Here is a 22,572-nt window from a genome sequence, read left to right as displayed (position 1 = left end):
CGTTCAAAGTACCCCCGATATAGCCATGCTCGTTAATGGCATATCGGGGAAAGATCCGCTTATTGTATGTCTAAGAAAAGCATTTCCTTGAGTTCCACCCAGAGCACAATATAGCAATAATCTGTCACTTTTGTGAAGGTTAGCGAGAACTATTGTGTATTGTGTTGAGTACTATGGATAAATGACAGTGTTTTTTTGAGCTTGGGGATCAGGTTAAGCAGTTGATGCTGCTTTGTAAGATTCACTGCCAATATTAGGTTGCACTTTTGCTATTCATGAGATCACTCATTGCTAAGGTAAGTGATTATTAGTCTGGCTCGGCTGCCGGACTCCTAATGGGCAATATTAAACAGGTTGTTCACCTTCAAACACTTTTGAAGATACAGAAGAGAAAACATAAAAGTAGGCAGGCAGAGAGAAGCCGTGGCTGCACCTCGTGCTATTCGCTTTACAAGTGGTCAGAGTGCATTGCAGTGCATCTTCTAGACACATTTTAATCCTCTAGCTCTGTATTTAGTTCCTTAAACCTTAAAAGCCCAAACATCACATGGAAAGAAAGTGCTCCAATTGCCATCCCGTCTGCGATTTTCATTCTACCTAGTGGGAAGGCAGATGAGGCAATTCGGGGAGATTAGTCGCCCCGAAGAAGAGGAGATTTGTTGCCGGGCGACTAATCTCCCCGAATCGCAGCGTGTGTCTGCCCTTACATATAAAAGAGTTGAAGAAGATCAGATTCTCAGGGCTTCATTTAGTTACTGAGTAAACTATAGCTCACGGTATAATATGGGACATTGTGCTCTATGCCTTCCATTCAGAAAGGACTTAAGCAACACAATGAAGTAAAGGGCTAATGTATGCCCCCTTTTTGATATAAGTTTGTTAAATTGTACGTATGTAATGAGAATGTATGCACACAGTTAGTGCAGCACAAATATCACTAGCTGTAGATGCAGCATCTGATAAGTAGGGCCATAGGCAGAGTTTCAGTTGGATTGAGATTGGGTGGGATGCCATCCCAGTACTTTTTAAAATTACTTTTAGATTTCTAATACTAAAATTTTTTTAACCCCTTTGCCTGTCAGCACATATCGGATACATGCTTTGTAATCAAAGGGTTTAAAAATTCAGTTTTCTATTATGTTGTTTGCCAGTTAGAGGTTTCTCTCTGCACAGGCAGTTTTTGCTACAACTATTGGATCAGATATTTTGACTGCAAATTACACAGCACAGACTGATCAGCATTATCAGATGAAGACTATGGGGCAAATTCACTAAAGGACGAAGTGACCAACGCGGGCCAAAAATTTGCCGATTTACTATCGGTCTCCGGCGTAACTTCGCTAGTGAAGGAGATAGACTCTAGCGGTACTTCGCTCCCTAATGCCTGCCGAATTTGCTCTAGCAAATGGACATAACTACGCAAATTCACTAAGATGTGGATTTTACTGAATGTTACCTCTTGCACCAGACTTGCCATCGCCACCTCAGACCATGCGAAGTGCAGTAGAGTAAATAGGTCTTCCTAAAAAAGTTGTTGAAAAATTTTCTAAGTCCCAAAAAAACGCTAGCGTCTTTTCCTTTTTTAGGGTGATAGGCTGAAAAAGAGCGTACTTTTTTTGGGGGTAACCGGCTTCCCCCCTACATTTCCTAACATATGGCACATAAACTATATAATGGGCTCATGTGTAGGGCAATATAACAACTTTATTTTATTTTATTAAGGTTTCCCTGGGCTTGTGTAGTGTAATGTATTTGCTGCAACATATATGTCCATTGAAATTTAACTTCCCGCCTTATGCAAATTAGCCAACGATAGTGCAACTTCGATTTGCTTGGCGCAGTAACGCTAGTGCAACTTCGCCAGCATTCGGCACCTAGGACTCAACTTTGGATTAGCGTTGTCCTGGCGAATCTACGCCTGGCAAAGCTGTCGCTGGTGAATTTTCGGAGGTTAGTTAATTTGCCCCTATATGTATAAATATGGTACCCTTAACCACCTTATGGTAAATACATAACTTTCCTAAAATATCCAACTAAAATATTCATAAATTTGTATGAAGTGTTTTTCTACTAGAATTGGAACTAAACATGGCACACCCATCTGTATGTTGCTCAGAGACGGAACTAGGTGGGGGCGGCCCTGGTGCGGGCTGTGCAGCCGGGCCCTGCCCCCCACCCTCTTCTTTTTCATCTTTCTCCCTCTTCTGTGAGTTTATCTATGCCATAGACAAAAACAAAAGATGATCCACATAAACTGATTCATCTGTACCTATTATCATATTCATCCAAGTTCAAGAGGTCAAGAACCAGGTACAAAGATCAAATGCATCAGTATTTAGCAAGACAACAGATATTATAAGAAAAAAAGGGTTTGATTAAAAAATGACAATGCCTACTTCATAAAAAAATGTGCATTCTAAATAACTTTTCTGGGTTCAAAGAAAATACCTCAGAGATCTTGCAAATCATGGAATCTTACAGATTCTCTTAACCCCACTCAGGCCCCTGCAGCAGTGCATTTGTTATAGTGTGAGACACTGTATCAGCTACACCAATGTGTTCACAAAGAACAATGTAAAGCAATGAATATCTGGTTTGGTTTCTTTGACATGTTAAAAAAAAATATAGAGAAATCTCTTCTTTCTCCTTAAAACCTATGTAGATGTTATAGGATTTCTAAAGAAAATCAAAACTGAGCATGACAGCAAAATGAACTGAGTGATATCAATAACCTTAATAAGGATCATGTTCTAACTCTTATAGCAGCATGTTATCACCCCCTCAATAAAATCACAATATCAGATGCATGTGTCATGACATTATGAAGCCATGATGTCATCTCCTGGCATCTACTTTGGCTTTGGTGCACTTATTTGGTTAAAAGGCCTGTTTTAGCTTAATATACATGTCCAAGCAGGCTTCTAATATCCCAATTCTGCTGAAGCATTATCTTAGTGTATTTCATACAGTTTTTGTTTGATGCTTTTATACCCATGACTATTGTCTCTGATCTCTAATTTTTGCCTATCCTTTTTTTACAGTGAGAGCTGTGAAGATGTGGAATTCTCTCCCTGAATCAGTTTTACAGGCTGATACATTAGATGGCTTTAAGAATGGGTTGGATTGCTTTTTAGCAAGTGAGGGAATGCAGGGTTATGGAAGATAGCTCATAGTACAATTTGATCCAGTTTGATTTGGAGTCAGTAAGGAATTTTTCCCCCTCTGAGGCAAATTGGAGAGGCTTCAATGTTTTTTTTTGCCTTCCTCTGGATGAACTAGCAGGTGAAAAGGTTGAAGTTGATGGACGTGTGTCTTTTTTCAACCTAACTTACTGTTACTTACTATGTTTCTATGTTACATTTTGCCTATTGTTTTAATAGTAAATGTGTTTTTGTTATGTGTTATTCACTGAACTTTAAGAAAGCCATTGTTATTTTTGAGAAAATATGGGATATGTATTGAAGAACATTTCCAGTACTTCCCCCAGACAAAATATTGCCTCACTGCATACAGTATGGCACAGATGCAGTTATTTCTGAAGATATTGCCTACCTGTATTCACTTAGTTACACATAGTTACATCGCCTTCGGAAGACACACTATCCCAGTGTTTCAGCCCATTCTAAAGACACCACCCCTTATGTAGACACAATGGGGCAGTTGAAACTGCAGTTCCTGTCCCATTAGCAAAAAGGGCACAGGGAGCACAGCAATGGACCAATGCCATTATTATGTAAATTATTTGTTCTTGTGCTATGTATTGAAATAAATGTGTTTCCCCCTCTCTTTATGTCGGTGGAAATTGATCCTGATGCCCAAAGGCCGCAGTGCCAGCCGTTTCTTGTGCCCCCACCGCTTCTTGTGCGCCACGCCGCATGGTCCTAGTGCCAGCACTGCTCGGAGCCTCCCCGCACGAGCGTGAGTGAGCTCGCTCTCAGCATCTGACCACTGGGGAGCTTTGAACTTTGCTGGGGCACACAAAGAAAAATGTAGAATATACTTTAAGTATAGGGCCACTAATCCATCTGAATAATTGTGATAGAAACTTGGGTTAAATATTTGCCCTGCCGCACGGTCCTAGCGCCAGCACTGCCCGGACCCTCACTGCACAAGCGCAAGTGAGCTCGCTTTCAAGCATCTGACCACTGGGGAGCAATGTGTGATAGTAACCAGTGGGGGCCTCAGCTGTCCCAAAAGCTACAATTATAGATTACAGGTATAAAAGGTGTCAGAGCAAGGACCAAATTAACAAGCACATGTAGTTCTGGAAAATAAAACCTGCCAGATTTTGGCCAGATATTGGCGAGGTGAGCCTGTCAGAGTTCAGATAAACTGCTGAATTGGTCTAAAGGGCCCAAATCGGCATCAAGTCGTGCAATGTATGACCACCTTTATACTGTACATGCTATCCACACGATCCCACAACTACAATCCCTCACACACCGTTGCCTTACTGTATGTACACACTATCCCAGAGACACTCCGCCAAGAGTGTGCTTTTCTGCACAGGCGCACTTCGTTTTATGGCAATTTCGGCAGGAAGTGTGTGAAAATCACTCAGGAAGGAAGGATTGCGAAAATGACCCTGCCACGAGCATGCAAGAAGCCTCATGTGGCACAAACTGTTTTTATTTGGGGGGCCGGCATATCAGGGGGGGGTCTGGATCAGCAGGGGCCCACCGTTTTTTTTTTGTTGTCCTGCCGGCCCAGTCCAACCCTGGCTGCTTGCTTTAAAATGTAAATGAGCCGCTCACCTAAAAATGCTAATGCTAGGTCTGTCTTTAATATGTAAATGAGTCACTCACTTTAGAAATGTAAATGAGCTGTTGCATGAGGCAGCCTAGTCTCTTTAAGTATGCCACACTTTGGCCCTGTGACACACATGGTAATTAAAGTCCTCTTATGTGCCACGGTGCATGGTTTTAGCTGGGGGCACACAAAGTAACATTAGGGCCACTAATCCATCTGATAGAATAGTTGTGATAGAAACTAGGGTGAGATATTTGTTGCAAGGGCCAGTTCCAGCACATAGGGTGTATTGTAATTGTAATATTGCTGGGGATTATATGGTGATGGACTCTTAAAATACCTATTAATAAACACTAGTTCCAATTAACCTTGGAAATACTGTATATATCATGCTTTGCATGCGCGTGAATACATGAGTTTCTTTGATACTTTTGCCAGGGCTGCTTTTTCGTCCCAGTCCAGCCCTGGTTGCAGTTCAGCAGTGACTCACTTGCAGTCCATCCTTGATGTATGGCAGTGATCCCCAACCAGTAACTCGTGAGCAACATGTTGCTACTCCAACCCCTTGGATGTTGCTCTCAGGGTCCTCAAAGCAGGTGCTTATTTTTCAATTCCAAGCATGAAAGCAAGTTTTAATTGAATAAAAACTAAGTATAGTGCCAAGTAGAGCCTCCTGTAGGCTGCCAGTCCACATAGGGGCTACCAAATAGCCAATCACAGCCCTTATTTGGCATTCCAAGGGACTTTTTCATGTTTGTGTTGCTCCCCAACTATTTTTATATTTGAATGTGGCTTACGGGTAAAAAAGGTTGGGGACCCCTGATGTATGGAGCCCCACTCCCGACATATGGGCTTCGATTACTACTCAACTGACAACGCTACCTGCTCAGTTGCACTTGACTTGGTCACATCTGTGTCGCGCAACACCTAGAGTCACCAGCAGAGGGAGCGCGGGTGCTTAGTGTCTCAGAGCTGGGATTCTGTAGCTGGCAGCCAATGGCCGGGGAAGTAGGAGGCGGGGTCTAGTTTGTGCGGCTGGGGTGAATGGAGCTGAGCTTAGTGTGGGTTACGAGGCGGGACTCGCTAGTACAAAGGATGGGTCCCGGGGACTTTGTATTGGAGTAGCGGGGACGCGCACTGGAGGAGGGGGGGACACCCGATATTTCGGGGTTGGAGCACCGGGAGGATGGGGAACGTGGAGAGCGCGGGGGGGACCCCGGGTACAACTCTGCTGCCGCTGAAAGTCCCGATGCCGGAGCCGGGAGAGTTGGAGGAAAGATTCGCCATGGTCCTGGTAAGTTGTACTCTGTCTGTGACTTGGTGAGAAAAGTGCCCCGGGCAGGGCTAAAAGTGTTCTAAGTGCGCCCAAAAGGGGACAAACGTGTCATGTTGCCATTAAGATGCAGAAAGCTCATGTGTCTGGCCAGTGAGGGGGGTTTATCCCACAAACTACACCGTGATTTGTCTCTATAGTGCTGCATAGTGCGCATGTGTGTCTCTGTTGTACATAGCACTGGGCTAGAGGGTCCTGTTCTCAAGAGCTTGCACTCTGTTGAGCGGAACACGTAGTGCAAACGGGCACAAAAAAGTTTTCTTCTGGCAGAGATGCCCATTCTGTGAGCCATAACTGTTCCACCTTGGTTCAGCACCAGCTGGAGGGCCTCTGAGTATTGCTGCACAGGGACCATTACTAATGACATGGGGGCACATCATAGCTGCTAAGGTGCCCCTATGACTTTGACATATTTCAGCCCCTCTCCAGTTAGGGGCACTTTATGTGATTGCAGAATTGTAGCAGTTGAGTGCTCAGAAGGCTGGGTGACATGTAAGCAAAGTTGATCAGTGTTACTGGGTAAGTGTGAAGTGCCAACTGTATCCCTTGCACAAGGGGCATTAGTGTGATATTGGCATAAATAATGTGCATGAGAGGGACTAACCCTAAGGAGCCAAGGGAATGACACCGAGATAAAGAGATAAAGCTCCTTAAGTAGGCATGTGTGTGCCAGACTGGCAGTAAGTACTACAGATGGCTGGGGTTGGACACAGACAGGGGTTTATACCCAAATTACCCTGTGGCACTGCCAGTACAAGCATTTGCTGTTCACTTATGCAGTTGGACAGGGCCTGGAGTGCCATCTCCATGGCTTGTCAGCTGCTCTTTGAGAAACTCTTGCCAGCAACTGTGGGTTAGGGCTGGGTGAAAACTCTCTCCCTTTCCTTGGATGTGCTGGCACTTATTAGGTTTATACAGGGTGTCTGCGCACTATTGTTTCAATCGTGCCCATCTGTGAGCCCAACCTGAAATGATACAGTTTCTCTCTATCACTCTGTTGATCTGGGGAACCTAGACTTGATTAAACATGGATCAGGTTACACTATTACTTTAGCCCTGGCTGGGGGTAAATCTTGCAGTTTGTGATAATAGGTTTCTGTCTACAAGGGCTCTCAGAGACTCACAGTAGTGAATCACGTTAATTTTATATATATATATATATATATATATATATATATATATATATATATTTTTTTTTAGTTCAGTGACTTTTTTTCCTTGCTGAACTGTGATGTCTCAAGGGGATTTGAGGAATTCAGTGGAAGTCTATGGAGGGGGCGTGTTATAGGGCAGCTCCAGCACACAGCTAATTCTTATGGTTCAGCTCTTTCTTGGTAGCTCTGTTTATCTTGTCATCTCGGTACCTGAATGTGAAGACTGAATGCATTCATAAGCCTTCCTCTTTTGTAGCATGGCTTGTCATTCTTTGCATCTGCTGGAATGTTAATTATAAAGAATGGTGACCATTGCTCTGTCATGTTATTTTGGGTGCATGTAAGGATATCCAGCTCTAAACAGTACACTGACCCCCTGTACAGACTTAAACTGATCACCAGAATGTAAATAATGGAGGGGTTTACAAACTGCTTATATACCTATTGCCAACTTAAAGGGGACCCATCACCCAAAAAAAATATTCAAAATCCTATTTTATCACATTGGTCGAGCAAAATAAACTTTAATTACACTATATAAATTATTTGAATCTTGTTTCCTTCAGTCTGGGAATTCATAATTACAGCAAGCAGGCAGGAGCCATTTTGTGGACACTGTTATTAAGACAAGCCTTGCATCATCTCAGAATCTTGTTTGTGCACCAGAATGTTAGATTATTAGTGCATTTATGGTGGGAGACAAGGCGACCGATATCCGATAAAAGCCTTGGATATTGTCTCCATCAGGAAAATTTGGATAATGTCTGAACATCGTAATGATAATGCTGATTTATCAGATAGAGGCATAGAGCTAAAGAATTCTTGTTGTTTTTACCTGCATAGCTGATGATTTGTTAGAGTGAAAAAAGATCAAAATGTTTTCACCTTTAAGGTTTCATTCCAGTCAGTGCATTATCTGCAAGGAGGGTTTATGTTCTATCTGTGCTTATATAGGCCTTTTCCAGGTACTCCAACTTCAACGCAGGTTTCAAATAAAACTGATTGTAGTGTATGTAAGTCATTGGGTGCTTATATTGTAAACTCCACTGGGGTAGGGCCAGATGTGCATGATGATTAATCGCTGTAAATTATTGTGCAGTATACCAGCACTATATACTAGGGATGCATTGAGTCCTCTGTTTTGGGATTCGGCTGAATGGAAGTTAGGACAAGGAAAGGTGAAAAAGAGTTGAAAGAGTCCTTGTTCGTGTGATGAAAAGTCACATAATTTTATAATTCATTTATTCCAGGCACTTGGATTCAGATAGGTCCTAATCCTGCTGAAACAGGCTGCATCCTGGCCAAATCCTGTACTGAAACCTGGATTGGATAAACTCTTAAAGGGATACTGTCATGGGAAAAACAAAATTTCTCGAAATGAATCAGTTATTAGTGCTGCTACAGCAGAATTCTGCACTGAAATCCATTTCTCAAAAGAGCAAACAGATTTTTTTATATTAAATTTTCGAAATCTGACATGGGGCTAGACATTTTGTCAATTTCCCAGCTGCCCCAGGTCATGTGACTTGTGCTCTGATAAACTTCAATCACTCTTTACTGCTGTACTGCAAGTTGTAGTGATATCACCCCCTCCCTTCCCCCCCCCCAGCAGCCAAACAAAAGAACAATGGGAAGGTAACCAGATAGCAGCTCCCTAACACAAGATAACAGCTGCCTGGTAGATCTAAGAACAACACTCAATAGTAAAAACCCATGTCCCACTTAGACACATTCAGTTACATTGAGAAGGAAAAACAGCAGCCTGCCAGAAAGCATTTCTCTCCTAAAGTGCAGGCACAAGTCACATGACCAGGGGCAGCTGGGAAATTGACAAAATGTCTAGCCCCATGTCAGATTTCAAAATTGAATATAAAAAAATCTGTTTGCTCTTTTGAGAAATGGATTTCAGTGCAGAAGTCTGCTGGAGTAGCACTATTAGCTGATGTGTTTTGAAAAAAACATGTTTTCTGATGACAGGATCCCTTTAATATATACTTCCCACAGATGGTGAACACAGTATCTTGACTAGGTAGAGTAGATGCATGATATATAAAATGTATCTGGTGTCTCTTCCCTGGAGATGCCCTGAACTGTTACTGTCCTAATTGACCACCATTCTGGTTATCCATGGCAGCAGGGCAAGGTTATGGCTTTTAAGATCAAGTCTGCCCAACTTCTCAAACTACCTCTGCCCAGGAATTCTGGACTGACTGTTACTTCTGGAGTGGGCTTTGCTGGCATAGGGTACTTGTGGCATACAGTTTGACCTCCCATCTGCCTATCAAATCTCAGCACTGCTAATTAATCTGCCATGCTCACTGTATGTATTGTACCTATATGCATGATGCAGATCAGTGATCCCCAACTAGTCCCTCGTGAACAACATGTTGCGCTCAGACCCCTTGGATGTTTCTCCCGGTGGCCTCAAAGCAGGTGCTTCTTGTTGAATTTCTGACTTGAAGGCAAGATTTAGTTGTATAAAAAAACACGTGTACTGCCAAACTGAGTCTCTTGAAGGCTGCAAACCTACATAGGGGCGATCAATAATCAATTACAGCTCATATTTGGCACCTCCAGGAACTTTTTGCATGCTTATGTTACTCTCCAACTTTTTTTTTTTACATTTCAATGTGGCACATAGACATAATTAAAATCTTTCCTGTGACCATTGGTATACGTATACAGATATACAGGTAGAAACAATATAATGCTACCTGTATCTGACGATTCAGCACTAGCCGTGGCCAATATTCAGGTGCCTATAAAAATTTTCGGCCCAAACTGATCAGCGAGCCGACGCACTGAATATCGTGCAATTGTTTCACATGATATTATTGGTGTGTCTATGGCTACCTTTAATCTGTTCAATGGAAATTGCAAAATTGCAGCAAATTACTAGGCACCAGGCTCTTTTTAAATGCTAATTACATGTGTAGGACAGACTATGCTATTTCCCATTTAGGTTATTGGAAGACAATCAAGTGTGGATAGCAGAATTTTGATAATAAGCATCTTATGCACCATAGTCCTCAAACACCAAAGCAAAAATCCCCAGACTTGCTGTTGCCTAAGTTTTGGGTAAAGATCTTGCTTGTGCCGTAAGCAGAAAGATTTTATTAGATTTTTTTCAATCTTTGTGGACAAAATACCCTGTGAGCCATTAACTTAAAAATATAAAAACAAATATAATTCTTAAAGCTAGTTTACACTGGACTAAGCATTGGCATGGAGTTAAAGCTGTCCTTTCATTTCAAATGCAAAAACTGCAGTTTTTCCTATATTCCTACTAAGCATGTCCGTTTGGTAGGCTCATGCTGTGAGGAAATAAATATTGTGCTGAAGTAAACATTGATAATTGTCCAATGTGAAGCCAGAGGATACAAGCATACAATAATTGAAACATTTTTTGTTACCAAAGTGTTTCCCCATGTGGGATTATGGGAGGAGACGGTGTAGGGTGGAGTGCCCTGAATACAGGAAAAACTGCTAAACAATAGATCATGAACAACACAAATCCAATTTAAATAGGGTAGGAAAAACAAAGGAAATAATCTTCTTATACCCTTGATAACCTGCTGAAAAACTTCAAATGGTACCAGCTTGCAAGGCTCTGCTTAATAGGTGGTAACTTGGGTGGATATTTTCTGTGAGTCTGAACAATTATGTTTGACTCTGGCAAAATACATTTCTGCTACAGTAATCTCTTTTAAAAAAGTGCATATTCGTATATTTGTATATCTTATGCATATTTTTGTGCATATTTTTGTTTCTGCATGTGATTTAAAGTCATTGTAAAGAGTTATTCTGGAGCGGTGGCGAACTGTGGGTCTGGGCTCCCTGGGGTGCCTAGAGTGGTTGCAAGGGGGTGCTCAGCTTGAAGGCCAGTTGGGTCATGATGTGGCAATAATGCATATTACACATTCTAGCCGGCTCTCCGTGGTCTAGAAGGGCAATAAAGGTAAATTGGGGTTGGACACTTATTTGCTCTGAGATATACTTGCAACTATAGTCAGTGGCTGATGCTACAATGTTTTCCTATACCTTTTTTGTGAGCTAAAGGGATGCTAAACAAGGCTGGTCCTGCGGGGAGTGCTTGAACCCAAAAAGTCCAGCAAGCACTGCTCCAGAGGAAGTTCCGCTCGAAGACCAAAATAATTTAGAATACTTGCTTGCCTTATCAACCCTAAGACTTTTCACAGCTATAGGAATATTCACAAGTAATAGAACCAGTTAAGTCATCAAAACATTTTATTGTTCTATAAGTTATCAATTTATCAACAAAGAATTCCTTTATGTGAAATAGATATGCAAATTGTTTGTCCAGCTCGTTATAAATTTGCCACTATAATGTCTCCATCTGTTTAAACGCAGGCATGGGTACTGGTTGACTGGTGCCAACATTCTTTGAACATTGGCCCACTTCCACTACTTGTGCTATAAATGAACCAATGCCTTGAATCTTGTGTGATGAGGTTTGGCTCCTTAGCAACCACAAAAGCATCCTTAATTATAACTTTGTAACTTGCATAGGTGAAAATATGGTTTCGTTCAATAACCCTGGAGTCGTGTGAGACTTGGCTCATTGTGATTTGAAAGTCCTAGTTACTTAATGAGGTAAATGCTTATGAACATAATTGAATGCACAGCAAGCAGACGTTTTCTATTTATTGTGATTAGTTTCTTCTGAAATGGTTAAACAATTGTTTTGACAGGTCTGTGGGATCAGTGCAGTTTGCCAATCCACAAATGTCCATATGTTTAATGTCTGTGTATAATCATAGAAAAGATGGTTTCAATTTAGGGAGCACAGGTGCACCCCTCTGAGACTTCAGCTTTATATGCAACATTGGGGTGACTTTAAGGGGCAGATTTATCAAGGGTTGAATTGAAAATTTGAATTATAAGTTTATTTGAGTGTAATTCGATTAGGGAATAGTTCAAATTCGATTTGAGTTTAAAAAAAAATCTGAAATTTGAATTTTGAAATTTATCATGTAGTGTCTCTTAAGAATATGAATTTGACTATAAGCCATCTAAAACATGCCGAATTGGTGTTGTAGCCTTCGAATGAAAATTAGAATTTTTTTCACCTAATTTTTTTTGCATGTCGATCCTATTCACCCAAATACATTTTGATTGGTTGTTTTTTTTTTTTTTTGCTTTTATGGGAGTTGATGGGAGTTTTTAGAAACTCCCCTAAACTTGAAATTCAACCCTTGATAAATCTGCCCCTAAGTGTTTTGTGCAGTACTTAGGACTTCCCTGAGACAACTAACCCATACTCCAATCCCGTTTTTAGTTTCAGCCTTTTAGAGTCAACTAGAAGTTGTACAATTAATTTTTGAGTGCTCTGGTGATTTTTAAGTCCTGTTATGGATATACATCACCAGGGACTTCATGTGGATCTAACCTAACCAAAAAATATGACTACTTATGTGCTCTCTTACTTTTTAGCCACATGCCTAGCCACTGTTTCTTCCATCTCACATGACAACTTCTGGAGGACAATTCCAGGCAACCACCACCCACTCTGTAAAGTAATGTTTTATAAATGCTTTGTAAAGTAATGCTTTTCAAGGTTGCTTTTAAGATTTCCACCCTACAATTTCAGAGCATGTGGTCTTCTAGAAGTAAGTTATTTCTGTGGAAGAGAAATGTTTTGCCTTGAACATTAGTATATCCCTTTCTATATTTAAAGGACAAACAAAACTCAAATTATTTTTCATTTTAAGTTAAATGGTTGGTTTACCTTGCAACTAATGTGTAGTATGATATTTGCAGTTAGTTTCCTTTCTCTGTTTTCAGAATTGTGTTCAGGATACATTTAGAATACATAAACTAGAATGCCATTGTCTTTATCATACAAAAACATAGATGTGCTATGCTAAAAGCATACTAAATATAAACTAAAAGTAAGACCACAATCCTGAACCCTTGCCCAGGAACATTGGTCTGGGCACTACACCTGAGCCATCACAAACATCCAAGTTGGTAAATGGAATGGAAGTGCCAAGGGAATAGATAGTGGTTGCTAATACAGCTTTTTAGTTTGAAAGGTGAAAAAATAAGTTGGGATATTTGTTGAGTAAGCCAGATGGCTTTTTCAAAATTTTGTGTGTTTTTAGAAGACATGGGGCAGACATTTGTGTTTGTTATAGTTGTATGGATGCATGAAATGGCAGTGTGTGTTCCGTGCAAACCTAATTTAGTGTTTCAGTAGCAGTAGGCCTGCATGGTTGCATTTTATGTCTGATCCTTAATTCTTCTGATAATGATGATGGTGTTTTAGCTCAGTCATTGTTGAAACAATATGGACAATCCAACAGATTTGAATGTTGTGTGACACGAGAAACTTGGCAGTCCTAACTAGCTATTTTATCTAATAGCATAGGAGATGGAACGTGACCCTGATTAGAACATAATGCCACTGCCAGTACTCTAAAGGGCAACCAATCAGAAATTAACAAATCTTAACCTAGCCATACACATAACATTTTATTAGGCATAATTTTGTATTTGATGGTTGTCTTGTCTTCATTTTTTTATTTTATTGTTTTTGAATTATTTGCCTTCCTCTTCTTTCCAGCTTTCAACTTGGGATTACTGACCCCAGCTGCCACAAACATTTGTTCTCTAAGGCTATAATTTTATTGCTATTTTTTTCAATACTTATCTTTGTATTGAGGCCCTCTCCACTTCATGTTCCAGTCTCTCAAATAGCTGCCTGGTAGATAGGGTAAATTGAACCCTAGCTATGAGATAGCTACTGCAATTCCAGTTATTTTTATTTTTTAATTATTCTTTCTACACTTAACAGATCAGAGGTAAATGTTGATTGGTTGCTATGTGTCCCCATTGCTAGATGATTTCCCTGAACCCCTGCCATGCAACCAGTTTGATAAGATTAGATATTCAATGAGGTTGTTACAAAGGAAAATGTATCACTGCCAACAGGTTAACCCATTGTAAACAGACAGGTGTTTATCATTATTCTAACTACACTGCATCAGTAAAAACTGCTGACTTGTTGCTATGGGTTACTAGACCCAGGCAAACTTGCTCATATGACTTTACAACCTCTTTTAAAATTACTGTTATTTGTGTGATTTCTGAAACTGGCTTATGTATTTTTTTCAGTTGTAGTGCAGCTGAGAGTTTCCTGCAAAATAATCTCACTCCCCCTCCTCCTTCCTGACTAAATTCCGGCCCTAAATTTTCCAAGACTGGACCATGGTTAAGAAAGCAGGAACATACTGCAGATTCCTGTCACGGGTTTGTTTTCAGTTCTACATTTTGTGACAGCGGGGCTTTCCCTAATTCATGTGTCATATTTTTTTTTACAGGGAAAAAAACTATTAGGGAGATATATATACATATTGCAGGCCTAGGTCCCTCAAATGTGACTGCTACAGCAAATACATAGAATTAACAGCTGACATTTTTTTGTATATAAAAAAGGAATAGATTTCTTTATGCAACTTTATATTTTCCTTTAATATTAACCCAACTTGTTAATATAGGTATAGAGTCAGGGATGCAGAAATCTCTAAAATGTGGCAGTTCTTTTTTTGTACCGTGTCCTGTTTAAACACACAATTCTATTATTGACTGATCTGCTTCTCACTGGTAGGAAGGCACCAAAATCAGGATTTTTTCAGGTGTCACTATAGTCAGAAATTGAAGAATTTTGTCTAAATTTCCTTTTTGTGGGCTGTATGTCAGTGACTATATGCCTTCACTGCTGCCAGTTACCTCTCCTGACATTTTTCCATGTTGCTGAGGAGTGGTGATGGACATCAAATTAGGGCTGCAACTACAGCCAAAGCTGCCTTTATATCAATACTGACATTATGCAGAAAATGGAAATAGTGTCGTATATCTGTAAATGTATACATATTGTATGCTCTTTTATAAAGCTTGTTTGTTGAATTATTGTAAGACCACTGTTCATTATAAATGAATGTAAAGTGCTGTGTAATTGCTGCCGCTAAATAAAGATAATAATGACCTACAGTTAGTTTCAGGATCATAGTAGAAAAAGGTAGAATAATTCAAAATATGAACTTGTTATAGAATTACCCTTCTTTTAGGATGGGCATTGAAAAGAGAATGTAGTACTCAAAGTGGAGAACTGAGAAGGAAATCCGCACAGACTACCAATTCACATGGGTCAGGGATTCTTTACCAGTAGATGGGGACCCAAAAATCTTTCCACTTTATGTTTTGGTTGGGCCTCATGATGCTCTTTAAAGGAGAATGAAAGTTTTTCAAGTGACTGTATTGACTTACCTGAAACCCCGGCTCGGTGCTCCTATCGTCTTCATCTTGCTTTGCGCGGCTGCGCATGCACAGTAGAACGAAAAGCCTTGCTTTAACTAAAAATTCAGCTATTTTGTTCAACTGCGCAAGCATCTGCCCAGGGAAATTTGAGAAAAGAAGAAGCCAGAAGAGGATTGCTCCGGGGTACTCGCTGGAATAATCCCGGGCCGGTGCAGTTTTCTGCTGATGGGAGCACCGGCCCGGGTTTCAGGTAAGTAAATACAATCACCTGGGGGTGCCTAACATTAGTATAGATGCTGCCATGATTTGTCCCGTGTGCCTACCCAGACATGTAGTAGCTGCAAGCTCAAATTAGACACAATTTTACTGAAAATCTTAGATGTTTGGATGTCGTCATCACCACTACTCAGTCAATATGATGTCTGCGTCTGATTCTTTAGTTGTTAAACTCACTGCGTTAATTGACAAAGGACGCTTCTGTAATGTAAGCCTTTGACTCTGTACTCCCCCAGTGTGGTGCTTAGCTGTGTAATTTCTGTACATTTTAACCACATTCCTTCTTATCATGAATTTTACTTTTACTTTACTGGCTCAAATTAGTAATCTGCCTATAATTTGCTGTCAGAAAAATCCTGACATTTAGGGGCAGATTTATCAAGGGTCGAATTGAAAAATCTAATTTTTAAATTCAAATTTCGAGCTAATTTTAGTGTACTTTGACTAGGGGATAGACCAAATTCAATTTGAATTTGAAAAAAATGTGAAAATTCGAATATAGAAATTTATCATGCACTGTGTCTTTAAAAATCCGACTGACTATTCACCATCTAAAACCTCCCGAATTGCTGTTGTAGCCTATGAGGAACCTCCTAGAACTATCATTTGGTGGACTTTGAAAAATCAAAGATTTTTTTAAAAAAATCCTTCAAACAAATTCGATTGAATACAGCCTTTTCACTCGAAAAATAAAAAATAAAAAAAAATATTTTCTTAATAAGTTTTAGTTGGTCTTTTTTTATTCAAATTTCGAGTTGATGGGAGTTTAAAAAAACTCCCCATTAACTTGAAATTCGACCCTTGATAAATCTGCCCCTTAGATTGATCATGCCTCATTCTTTTGATAATGCAATAATATAATGGCAGAGCAATAAAAATGCTTTTTGGTGTGCACAGGGAGTACAGTACAATAACAAGGTTTTTTTTTTTTTTTTAACGTGGCCATATGCCCCTGCTGACTTCAAAGCCCAGATACCCCACAAGCTCCACTTTTGGGCTATATTGTATATTACAAGTAAAGTAGGCTAAGCTTTTTTTCTCCTGTCAACTCCGGTCTATAGCAATTTGGATTAGCAGGTGAAATCAGCCAGATGCTCTCTTCTATATCTTTCACTTGTTTGTTAGCTGACATACTAAATCTATTCATTGCATAGCGTGCTATTCAGTTAGAACCGGGAGCATTTTCTTCCAAATATTTCTCTTGAAAAGCTAAGAATTAGCTGCAAATCAGTTATATATGTATGTATTTTATATATGTTTATTATGATTTTACTTTGTACATGTAAATAAAAATCCATATAGTCAACTGTTGTAGAACCTGTTGTATGTGGGGCTATCTGTGCGATATAGTTCTGTTTTGCAGGATACTGTAAGGGCAGCCCATACAGGATGATACTTCCAAAACAGGGCCAGATTTCGTGCCATGTGGACTATTCGCCATTGAAGGGCTCCAGGTGGCCAATCTCTGATTTAGCTGGGTAGTTATGATGAAGGAATAAATAGACCAGTGCTTGTCTGTTCCCTTCTATGAAGAAGCAGTTTAGCCTAATCCTAAAATGCATTAAGAGGATTGTATAGTGAGGCATGCTCAGTCAGCTCTACTGGAAAAGGAGAACATTCTTGTGGCTTTGCTTATTCATGGAGGAATTACTAAAAATAAGACTGCTTACCATGAACTGTCTTTTCCACCTCGCAGTCCAATTTTAGCAAACTATTTTGTGGCCTTGGGGGCTTCTTTGTTAAAATTATTTCTATTCTTTTTTTAAATTTTAATTTTAATGAACATTGTGCTTGTTGTTTTTTCAGCATGTGCGAAAGACGGTTTATTGGGTTGAAGCGGCATTAATCTGTTTCCAATTCTCTTTCTGATCTTCCCAACTTTTGTTCTTCTTTTAAGTTTAGTTTCTAACTATCCTTATGTAGAATACACTGTGGCTTAACTCGTTGCAGGTTGCTTCTCAATGACTAAAATCGGAATTGGCGAAAGTTGCTAAATCCAGAAATTTACCACTTGAATTCAAGTACAGCCGTGTTTTCCAGCATTGATGGTAGTAACACCATTGTCCAGGTTCAAATTTGCCAAGTGTTGATAAACAAGTCCACCATATTTAGCATCATTTAGCCCTTCTGTTTGGATAGAATCTTTATTGACTTGTTGCTTGCACCATGGACTGGGTGGCAGTAGCACTGACTACACAATTAAATGGTGAGAATGGAGGGGGGGGGATGTTAGAAGGGCAGTGACATCTAGGAATGCAGAATAGAAAGTGAAAATAATTGCCTGTCCCATCTCTATGCCTAAGGCATAAAGTAAGGGCAAGTATTGTATGATTGACAGCTGAGACTTTTAAACAAGTTTATAACCGCTATGGATGTTTTAATAAAAAAAATATATTTTTTTTAATGTAGGATAACAGGTGTGTTCTATACAAGTTTAGCTTTTCGCTACTTAGCCATCAAACATAGAATAATAAAAACCATACCTAGTGTATTCAGCCTGTGGCCCTTGAGCTCTTGTTTTGGACTGTCTGCGGTTTGTAGTTCATCAGCAACATCTGCAAGGTGACGCTCTGCATATGTTCTGGCTAGACAAAACTGCAGTGTATTGGGAGGAAACCTGTATGTGTTCAGTGCCACTTCTACTTTAATGTAAACTTTTATATAAAGGCTTGGAGGTCTGTGGACTGAAATGTTTCCTAGCTCTGTACCAGAGTTCTAACCAGTCTCAAGGGCATCATTCCAGCGAGCATCAGACTGCTGCTTTAACTCAATGAGATCTATTCACGAGTGATCAGTTTATGCTGTTTGAGCCTGTGGGGCTCATTCATGGAGTATTTGGTTATTTCTGACAGTGATGAATCAGTACTTTATACTAACATGGCATAAAACAAAGTTCTCATGTGACATACCACTAGCCTTTAGTTAGATCTGTTGTACAAGTTTGGAGAAGCTGTGGTCAATACACATTCCATAGAAACAGATGCAGACGTGTTCTGCTAGGCTGGTCTAGAGCTTGTATTATGTACAGGTTTACATTTATCAGAATGTGTCCTAACCACTGCTGGAGATGAGGGGTAGGGGCCCTGAGCACTCAAGAGCCCCATCTAGGACATTAACCCTGCAACTTTTTCAGAAGTAGAAGTCCAGCCTACAGCTGGTATTTTGGAATGTGATGTTAAACAATGGCTAGAAGTCTCCAGGGACTTGCCGTTGTTGTGTGAGTGACCCTTGGTAAAAAACCTCTCTGCCCTGACCCTGGTACTGACAAGGACACATACAAAGAAGGGCTCCAGAATCTTGTGAAAACTGAAGACTCTGCTCATTTACTTATATTCTGTGAAGTTATTATATATTTAATTTTTTTTTGTAATAGATACAAGACTTTTTTTTTACACATGTAAGATCCATGTTGCTGTGCAAGCAGTAGATACCAAACAATTATTTTATGTCTCCAATTTCCTATGTGGAGAATGGCAAAAGGAATCTAAGCAAGGCCCGTGAGACTGGCCTACGTATTAGAGATTTCAATGTTTCCTTCAGCTGCGAGAGGAAGCTGTGGATTGTGCAAAGGAAATGCCGGAATTTCTGAGAGAAAGCTGGCCCTGCTAGTGTGCTCCATGTGTGACAGGATGACAATTCAGAATTAAGACTTCAGCAGTGATCTCCATCCAGCCGCTCAGAGATTTGAACCCTAGAGTCCAAAGTGCTTGAGCATTTAGAGCAGAGGTCTTGTTTGTGGTCAGACATTGAGGCATTCAGGCCCCCCTTAGCTCATAGCAACAGTATATATATCTATATATATCTATATATATCTATATATATCTATATATATATATATATATATATATATATATATATATATATATATATATATATATACAGGATATATGAAAACCTGTTAGTAAAGTCACCCTTCTATAGTTCAAGGCACACTGTGGACCTCAAGTTTGATTCTAGTTGGTCTTCATGCTTGGCCTTCCCTTCCACTGGTTTACCCCCTATAAGGCATGAACCTCATAGTTTGGAAAACAATGATCTAGAACAATCATATTCAATGTTTGACTCTTCTAATGCCGAGCCTCCGCTTCCACTGTCTTAGCCACATTCAAGGGCTGCCATTTGGATACTGGGAATTATGTAGCTCATCGAGGAAACTTCAGGCAGCACTGGAAAACGAAGCACCACTTGTTGTAAGCATTTCAGGGAGATTTGTTGTTAGTGGTAGCAAGGGTTTAAACGTGGGCAACAAAATGTGTGCTATTACCTTATACACAAAAGCCATGAATATCCTGTAAATTATATCCTTATAAACGGTGAGTTCTGATGTCATCAGTTATAAACGGTGAGTTCTGATGTCATTTCTGTCACATGACTCACCGGAACTTGTGTATTATAATAAATAAAGTACCCCCAGTTGCAAAATATGTGGATATTAGAAGTTACCTCGGAGTTTCCTGACCTGTATAAAAACACTCGGCCTTCGGCCTCGTGTTTTTATATGGTCATGAAACTCCTTGGTAACTTATAATATCCTTATATTTTACAAAAGGGGGTACTTTATTCACTATATAAACCTTTTCCTGCACTGCTGCTTGAAATATCCAAAGTTGTACAGTGAGAGGGAGGCCATGAATGAATGCAGAGAACATATACGCAATATAAATAAATGCAATGTAACACAACAGCAGAACACTGTAAATCTTATGCAGTGGCTTAACTAGATATTACTGGGCCCCGAGCAGATTATTTTTCAGGCCCCCAGGTTGACCAGTTTTACCAATAATTATGTAAATTGTATATTAATTGGGACCTCATGGGGCCCCTATACGTCCTGGGCCCCCCTGCAGCCGCAGGGTCTGCTTTCTCTATAGTTACACCCCTGAGCTTCTGTAAAAGATGAAATGCTATGTTAATGGAAGGTGATTATGTGCAGACCATATTCCATTTAAGTATAGTAGCCCTTTTTAAAAGACGTCCTATAAGATTTCTCAGAACAGTGGTGCAACTATGGCTAGATGGGCAGCAGTTATTGAGAACTGCATATTAATAAAATGTATTTATAGCTATTTTGACTTTAAGACTTCAATCCCTTGTTTGGTATTTCCAGTTTGTTTAGATCTTATAATCCACTACGTACCTTACAGTTTAAATGAATAATGATTTATGTACATGTGGAAACAACAGATATCTGTACTTTTCTGACTCTGCAAATTCAGTAGCCATACATATCATGTAACGCCATTATTTCATTATGTGGAAAATGTTACCCTTCATTGTAGTGATGTTTTCACCATATTTGCTGTCTGGACAGTCATATTCTCATGAAGAGCCCTGACCTCCTCCCTGTCTTGGCATTTCTCTACTTTTGGAACACAACACTCTCACATTTTTTTTCTGAACAAGATCTTTCTCCTGCCATGTCTGATAATGCAAGTTTTTATTATTTATTATTATGACAGATATTTCAAACAGGATGTTTAAAAGAGACATGGCTTCAAATCAAAGTGACTTGCAGACTCTCTCTCTCTCTCTCTCTCTCTCTCTCTCTCTCTCTCTCTCTCTATGAGTTTTTATTGATGTGCTTGGGTTTTAGGAGAACCATTACTTTTATTGCACTGTGCATGTGCTCATACCTCCCAACTGTCCCTTTTTCGGAGGGACAGTCCCTCTTTTGACAGCTCAATCTGCAGTCCCTCATTTGTACTGGAAAGTCCCTATTTTCTCTGCACTGAACAGCCAGAAAAAGAAACAAAGTTTTTAACTTAATTGGCTTTTAGCAGAGACCACAGAATAGCTAACAGGTGCAAATAAGATACTTTGTAACAATTTTGAGCCACAAAAAAAAACAGTTTAGATAAGGAGAAATAGTTTTAAACTTTCATAACCTGCCAAATTTTGCAAAATGAGCATGGTACTTAGGGGGTGTGGCCACAGAAGGGACGTGGTCAAACATTTTTGCTGCGCTATGTGCGAAACATTTTTTTGACCCTCTTTTTACTTCCAAAATGTTGGAAAATATGTGTGCTTACTGTTCATTAGTCAGCTTCCTGGCATTCTACGGTACAAATACACAAAGTGACATTAGCACACAGTTCACCCCTCGTTTAATCTGAGCCCTTAATTATGTCTATTGTTAGTTAGCCTATTTGCACTTACCAAGCTTTGTGCAATCTGCCGTAGTAATGCTAAAGTGGTTTGTAGTGTACGTAACAAAATCCGATTAGGAGCTTGACCTTGATTTAGCTAGCAAACCTATACTATGATAATGTTATGGAACAAAATTGTGTTTGTTTAATATGCAGTTAGTCTAAGCTATATAAACTTGCTAATGCATTTTGACATTAATATGTATGGGTGTGCACTAATGTGAATGCATTTGCACTGCATTCCAGCACAATTAGAGCAGAATGCTCATCAATATCTGTCTTCAACCGGCAGATAACTTGTGCTTGTTCTTTATGGGGAAACTTTGGAATCACTTATTTGTACCCCACTGTCAGCAGAGCTGTGTTTAGTGGGGTATAAATGGATGCCTCAAACCAAGCAAGAGGTACTACTGCAGACTTTAAGATTTAGAAAATTCTTGTAAGAGGATATTTATATTGTGTTTTGACATTTATGAAAAATCTCGAAAGGGCTAATTTTTAATTGTCACACGAAAAAATGGACTAAGAACTTGCTTGAATTCTGAAAATATGCTTCCTATTGACGTCTATGGCATCTCAGAAGGTTTTAGTCAGTTAGTTTATTTTTGCCATCACCATTTGATAAAGCTTGAAA

General features: G+C 39.7%; 1 protein-coding gene across 7 annotated transcripts in view; it reads left to right on the top strand.

The window, feature by feature from the left end:
• The first annotated feature begins 5,781 nt into the window (after positions 1-5,781).
• LOC108709808 (formin-like protein 3) overlaps positions 5,782-22,572 on the top strand; it is a 67,988-nt gene continuing 51,197 nt past the window's right edge. For 3 of the 7 annotated variants that reach the window (XM_041584366.1, XM_018249979.2, XM_018249976.2), the window contains exon 1: positions 5,782-6,043. In XM_041584366.1, coding sequence (XP_041440300.1) covers positions 5,936-6,043 — 108 coding nt within the window. In that variant the 5' untranslated portion in view covers positions 5,782-5,935. Of the gene's footprint in view, positions 6,044-14,373; positions 14,509-22,572 lie in introns of all 7 variants that reach the window. The other 4 variants (XM_018249977.2, XM_018249974.2, XM_018249978.2 and 1 more) reach the window with 3 other exon arrangements.

This window comes from Xenopus laevis, chromosome 2S (assembly GCF_017654675.1).
Source record: "Xenopus laevis strain J_2021 chromosome 2S, Xenopus_laevis_v10.1, whole genome shotgun sequence".
NCBI classification, from domain to species: domain Eukaryota; kingdom Metazoa; phylum Chordata; class Amphibia; order Anura; family Pipidae; genus Xenopus; species Xenopus laevis.
This window is presented reverse-complemented; position numbering and strand designations above follow the sequence as displayed.